Genomic DNA, 6,792 nt, shown 5'->3' on the forward strand with positions numbered 1-6,792 from the left:
AGAAGTCAGGGGGCCCTTGAGCTGGCTAGCACTTACCTATGCTTCCCAGGGCTAACTGGAGAGGAGGGACTTAGTGTAGCCCTGTCGGCTGGGGTTGAGGGGCTTCCATATCCACACCCTGGGTCTTCAATTTGACTCTGCACCCTTCCTGGGGCTCTATTCTCTGCTGATCTGAGGCCGAGGACTCTGCTGATTCCCAATGTCCCTACCTTCCCGGGACCTGAGCTGAGTTAACCACAGCAGCCTGGATTGTTCTGGACTTCATGGGATTGCCAATGAGGACGGGTCTTTACAAGTTGCTACTGTTGTGGCTGGGTCTTTCTATCACCCTCATTCAGGTTTATCACCATCATTTCTGAGAGACTGACCCTCTCTCCTATCTAACCTCAGAACTCGGTCCCAAGACCAAGTTTCTGAGAAGCCTGAAAAATAAGCGAGGCATGCTTAGCCTAACAGTTCTGAGATCCTGTGTCTGAGAGCAGACGGGAGTGCTGTCCCAGTGACTCCCACCCCATATTCTGGGGTGTTGCTCTCCTCAATCCTCCTCCATGGGGTCCTCACCTTGCTGTGTCTTGGATTAAAGGCTTCTGGGGAAATTCCACATCTCTGCAAACTCTTGAGCCGTTTGCTCTGCAGTGCTACAGAGAATGAATGGGTCCCTGTCCCAGGAGTGATGGGAGATGGACAAGCTATAGCCCAAGGAGTCCCAGGAGAGGTGGCAGCCCGTCAGGGGAAAAAAAAAAAGTACATCAATCTATCTCCTCATCAGCCAGGTGAAGGTTCTCATGGCATTTCTGTTCTGATAGATTTACTTTCTATAGGCAAGAGACTGTAAGCAAGATATGGAGAGCCCTTGGTCTTCAGAGCTTATCTAACATGGCCAACGTACATGCTTATACTGGCACAGAATATTGTCTCTTTCCTTCATCCGTGAGTAATGAATAAGGTATACGTATTTTTTGTTAAATATATTTGGTATTCTTACTGCTCTGGCTACACATTCCAATCCAGTAGCTTGAGCACAAGGGCATTCTTTTTTTATCACCTAGGACAAATTTTGAAGTGCTGAGAAAAACACTGAAATAAAAGATACAGGGTGGGGACTTTCCTGGTAGTCCAGTGGCTAGCACCCCAGGCTCCTGATGCAGGGGGCCCAGGTTTGATCCCTTGTCAGGGAAGTAAATCCCATGTGCCGCAAATAAGATTCAGCACAGCCAAATAAATAAATAAATAAAAAGTAAATAAATAAAGAAAAGGAAATGAAATGTCAAAAGTACTTGTTAAAAAAAAAGACGAGGGTGTGTCTCAGGGTGGGGAGAGAAGAATAGTACGACTGCTCATGTTAGTTTAGGGCAGGAGTCTAGTCCCAGCTCTGTCAATTACCAGCCTTAAGTATTTTGGCACAAAACCAAACTCTAACTCTATAAGCCTCAGGCTCTCCACTGTGAAGTGAGTTTGATAAGCTCTGTCTGGTAGGATTGGTGGAATATATGTATTTATGGAAAGCATTGGGCACGGCGCCTGTATCTATTGAGACATTAGGGGCAATGGCAGTTATCACTATGATTATCTTGACCTCAGATGTTACATCAGCTGGGTTTTTTGTTTTTTGCTTTTTTTGGCATCTAAGAGATGTCAGGGACTATGCAGTGTTCTAACTGATAAAAAATAAAAAAAGATCCAACCTCCCCAATCAGCCAAACTTCTGCTTAGCAATCAAACTAAAGTAATATGTTCTTGCCACCCCCTCTTTACCTTGCTTCTTTCTTGTTCGTTCTGATTCAGAGAGTAACTCAGCCTCTTCCAAATAATGACAGCTTCTCTGAGAAACTATAACTGCATGGGCAGAGGCATGCACTGCTTTTTTTTTTTTTTTTGACTAAACATTGCCAGTACAAGCATGAAGTTTTCTTAAGAGCAGATGCTCAATTAATGTTTGTGTAAAAGAAGAACCACGTATAAATCATTTGCTGTAATTTATATTCTCAAACATTCTTGAAAAATATAATCCAATCAAAGTATATATCTTTTACATTTATATAAAGGGAAACTAAACAGAGAGTAAGTAAAGCAAACCCCAAATTGACAAACTTTCAGCTATTTGTCTGTGCTTCTATGTTCTGAGCCTTAGTGTGGTGTCTTGCATATTTCTATGGATATTCTTATCCTAAAGTGTAGTTATTCTCATCTTGGATCACAAAAGTGATTTGAGGATTTCCAGTATGTATTTCAAAGAACAAAACTCTTAATCCTAAATCTGACAAACAGCAAACAGCATGAGACCCATGTAATTCAAATACTTCTATCATGAACCTAAAATAAACTTTGTTGTAAAAAGTAACAATTGAAAATTGAGGAATAAAAAGTCAACAAGTTATTGATGCATATTCGGAACACAGGTTGACAGGCTTTTCCAACCACAAAGTGAAGAATGGGCTTCAGACCACACTAGGGGCCAGAGGAGCGGCTGGATGTGGCCCTGGAGTGGGCACTGGTTGAGGCAGAAGTGCCATCCCTGGCTGTAGCAGAAGTGCCATCCCTGGCTGCAGCAGAAGTGCCATCCCTGGCCGAGGCCAAAGGGCCAGCACCGGCCAAGGCAGACATATCAGCCATGGCTGAGGCTGAAGTGCCAGCCCTGGCTGCAGCAGAAGTGCCAGGTCTGGCCGAGGCAGAAGGGCCAGCGCTGGCTGACGCAGAAGGGCCGGTCCCGGTTGCAGCTCTGCTTCCGGTTCTCTCTGCCTCCTCTCTCAAAGCCTCCTCATAATGCGGCAGTAAGGCGTCAGGGACCAAATCGTTGACCTTGGTCAAAAATTGCAGGACTTTCGTCTTGCTGTTTTCTGTGAGCGCTTTAGGACCCCAGAGGAACTCATAGCGAGGGGGATTGCTGCCAGGCACCTGGTTGTATTCCAGGTACTCTTCCTGCACCAGATTTTCTGTGATGAGCTTCCTGGTGTCTCCAAAGATGAAGTGCATTCTTCCATCATAGATGCCCAGAATATTCAGGAACTTCCAGACCTCCTCCTCAGAGGCACGATGGCCATTCAGGTAGATGACACCCAGCAGAGGCATCAGAAGACCATTCTTCGGCAGCCCCCAGTCACCTCTCATAGACTCACTGTCGCTGAGATCTAGGTTGCTCACCAGGGTATAGCAGTGACTGTTGGGCCTGACTTCCTTGAGCACCAGGCCAAACACCATCTCCATGTGCTCAGAGGCCCTGCTGAGGATCTCAGGGAATTGTGCCTTGTACCTTCTGTGGATAACCTTCACCATTTCTGACCTCTTAATTAGCTCCCTCATCTTATATTTTAACAGCATGTACTTCACCAAATTCTCTGACTCCATGGTCAGAAGATCTGTATGAGAGCTCTCAGCAGCAGCTGAGGCCTGGGAGGAATTTTCACCTCCCTGAACTTGGCCCTCGGCACCTACACCAGATCTCGAGCGTGCTGTGCCACCTACTCCAGATCTCGAGCGTGCTGTGCCACCACCACCAGATCTTTTGCGTATAGCACCTGCAGCAGCACTGGTGGTGCCTTGGGCTCCCGGAGGCCCCTTGGGGGTGCCAGCAGCAGACAAGCTTGAGGGAGCACTCTCTGAATCAGGAGGGGAGGAGGAGGTGGTCTCTTCTCCCCTAGATGTGGTAGCCTGATCATGAAGACCCTGGATCTCAGCCCGGGCCTGGCGACGTTTCTCACGAGCACGGTGCTTACTCTTCTGCCCACGAGGCATGACAGCTGTGGTCAGGGACCGCAGGCAGGGGTCTGGGCCAATAGACAGGAGATTGGGGCACCTGGAGGATGGAGAATGAGGTGACATGAGCACGATAGAACAGGGAGATTCTACCTTGGCTTAATCAAAGGCCGCCTCTGCAGGTGTCCTTGAGGACACTGCCCTAGGAACCCACAAGGCTCCTGTTTTCCTGCTCAGCTTGTCTCCTGAGAATCCCAGAGGAAGAACAGAGGCCTTACTATTCCTCTGCATCCTCTCAGCCCTGCTTTGGATTTACTGAGGTGACACCACGTGCTGACAGTGGGGTCCTCTCAGCTCATCTTCAGTATTATCACATCAAGTTCTGGCTCTGATGCAGACACTTCAGACCTCCACATGATCCAGAAGCAAGTGAAGGGATGCCTCAGTCCACCTCCCTCCCAGGGGACACCCAGTGCTGAGAGCTCAGTAGGGTCTTTTCTACCCTGAGTTCACTGGGATCATCATTCAAGGTCCTTACCTTGGCTCCTTAAAACGCTGGGCACTATTCTCCATTTGCTAACTGGTGGCTGCACCTTCAGACAAGACATTTCCCCTCCCCTAGACTTGGTATAAAACAGTAAAGCAGATGTTCAACCTCACAGCCCATCCCTGAGATTTCCTGGGCTGAAATCCAAGGGTTGGGATGCATGCTCTGAGTCCTCACTCAGGTTCCTTAACTGGGCGCCTGGCAGAGAACCTCCCCTTTCTCCTGAACTGATACCTGTCTGATAGTAAAAGCCAATCACCCTGTGTCCCCACAGGAGGAAGTGAAGATGACCTCATCTTCCCAAACACCGTCTCCTAAGAATGGAAGCTGTTGCAGGCAGGTTGATGTCCCTGTGGTCCCATTCAAGATCCCAATTCAAAGTTAAAAAAATTTTTTTTTGCTTCTCTTTTATTCTATATGTCTTTTTTAAAACAAATTTATTTATTTTTAATGGAAGGATAATATCTTTACAATATTGTGTTATTTTCTGCCCCACATCAATATGAATCAGCCATAGGTATACTGTATGTCCCCTCCCTCTCCAAACTCTCTCCCCCCTCCACCCCATCCCACCCCTCTTAAGCTGTTAGAGCACTGACATTGAGATCCCTGAGTCATAAAACTAATTCCCAGTGGTTATTTATTTTACATATGGTAATGTGAACGTTTTCAATGTAACTCTCTCAATCTGTCCCTCCCTCTCCTTCCCCCACTGTTTACACCAGTGTGTTCTCTATGTCTGCAGAGCCAGGCTGTCCTGCAAAGAGGTTCATCAGTACCATCTTTCTGGATTCCATATATATGCATTAATATATGATATGAGCTTTCCTCTTTCTGACTTAATTCACTCTGCATAAAAAACTAGAAATAAAACTACCACATGAGCCAACAGTACCATTACGGAGGATATATCCTGAGGAAACTAACTGAAAAAGACACTTGTACTCAAATGTTCACTGCAGCACTATTTACAATAGCCAGGACATAGAAGTATCCAAGGTCTACATTTGACACATGACAGGGTCTAAGAGCTCTCCCTCTGTTCACCACTGCCTTAGCTGACCACTCCTTAGCCCACAGTGGGGACTGACATGTATTCTTGAGGTCTGCCAGGGATGACGTCAGGGAGGATTTGGTCCGAATGATGTGGTGTCGAACCTATCCATAGCCCCCGAGGTTCTCACCATGACCCCTGGCAAATCTGAAACCCTCCCTTAATAACCTAAGGCTACCACTTTGACCTGGTTGCTCATTTCCCTGAGATGTCCCGGGAAAAGTCATGTCAAAACTCCTGATTCTCCCAGGCCTGAAAACAGGGCTGGTGCTTTATGTGGCCCCGTTTCTTAAGGAAGTGGCCGCCATCCTTACTCAGCGTCACAACCATGAATCATGTTGCAGACTAGCTCCCTTTGTTGAACTGGGTTTATTCTGTTAGAGCAAGTTTCTCACTTCACCAAAACCACCTCCAGTGGACACCAGGGGGCACCACAGTTGGCCAGCTTACCCGAGGCCTCCTAGAGCTAAGTATAGGGGAGTCGCTCAGTGAGGCCCTCTTGCAGTGTCGAACTCTGCTCCTCAGCCCTCAGGGCCATAATCTAGGTCCTAGACCTCCTACGGGGTAGAATCTGGGCCTACCCGGGGTAGAATCTGGGCCTACCCCCACAGACCAACGCCTTAGCCTGAGACACTCTAGACCACATTCAGCCGATAGCTCTGAGGGGCCCACAAGAGCCATATCACAGGGGTGGGATGTGGATGGGTCACTTTTATTACTGGGAGGGTTGGGAAAGTCCCTTCAGCTCCATTCAGGTCCTCACCTTGGTTCCAGACGAGTCCTGGACACTAAGTCTCCGCCAAACGGTTACTGCGGCTACTGGTCGAGCTCCTCGCCTTCAAAGCGGAAGTGGAGGGGAGCTGCGTAGGGTCCTACGTGAGGTCGTCTGGGGTCGATGGCAAGGGCAGCATGCTACGGGAAGCCCGGTAGCTCAATATTCATCTGTCCCTGGATTCGCTCTCAGGGTCCTACGTGTGCAGTTTATCAGAGCCCCGAACGCCTCCATCTATAAACCCAAGTCCTACAGCCCCCAAACAAAGCCCTTGCCTTCCGAAGTCCCTGCTACTGCTGCTGCTAAGTCACTTCAGTCATGTCCGACTCTGTGCGACCCCATAGATGGCAGCCCTCCAGGCTCCCCCGTCCCTGGGATTCTCCAGGCAAGAACACTGGAGTGGGTTGCCATTTCCTTCTCCAACCCAAGTCCCTAGTGGAAGGAATCAGAGCACTGCTCTGTGGAGATCCTCTCATTAGCACTGATCGTCCTCACCTTAAGTCCGGTTATGGTCAAGATGACACCCTCTGCAGACCTGGGGCCCTATCCTGCTAGAGAAGGCCTTGTCCTCCCTGAGTTCACACAGGTGGAATGTGGGGACCACTTAGAAGTAGCTGTTCTGGGTCTCTCAGAGCTAAGAATTTACAGAATGCTGTTTGGCTCCCTCTCCAGGGGTCCCCGCTAACACACAGCATTGTCATCTGAGGTCCTGCTTAGGCTCAGGTT

At 48.4% G+C, this 6,792-nt stretch overlaps 1 protein-coding gene across 1 annotated transcript; it reads right to left on the reverse strand.

Moving 5' to 3' along the window:
• Nucleotides 1-2,448: 2,448 nt before the first annotated feature.
• Nucleotides 2,449-3,732, reverse strand: LOC105002467 (melanoma-associated antigen B2-like). Its single transcript, XM_010859095.1, has 2 exons — nt 3,489-3,732; nt 2,449-3,458 (listed from the first exon to the last, which is right to left on the reverse strand). The coding sequence occupies exons 1-2, from the start codon at nt 3,730-3,732 to the stop codon at nt 2,449-2,451; spliced, it is 1,254 nt and encodes a 417-aa protein (XP_010857397.1).
• Between the last annotated feature and the right edge of the window lie 3,060 nt (nt 3,733-6,792).

The sequence above is a fragment of the Bison bison genome, unplaced genomic scaffold (genome assembly GCF_000754665.1).
Source record: "Bison bison bison isolate TAMUID 2011002044 unplaced genomic scaffold, Bison_UMD1.0 scf7180017855990, whole genome shotgun sequence".
Lineage (NCBI taxonomy): Eukaryota > Metazoa > Chordata > Mammalia > Artiodactyla > Bovidae > Bison > Bison bison.

Bases quoted from the DNA above. Each gene is read 5' to 3' on its own strand.
- LOC105002467 (XM_010859095.1), bottom strand. From the start codon at position 3,732: ATGCCTCGTGGGCAGAAGAGTAAGCACCGTGCTCGTGAGAAACGTCGC. The intron at 3,459-3,488 runs GTGGCACAGCAC...GATCTGGAGTAG, and splicing joins ACGCAAAAGATCTGGTGGTG to GTGGCACAGCACGCTCGAGA.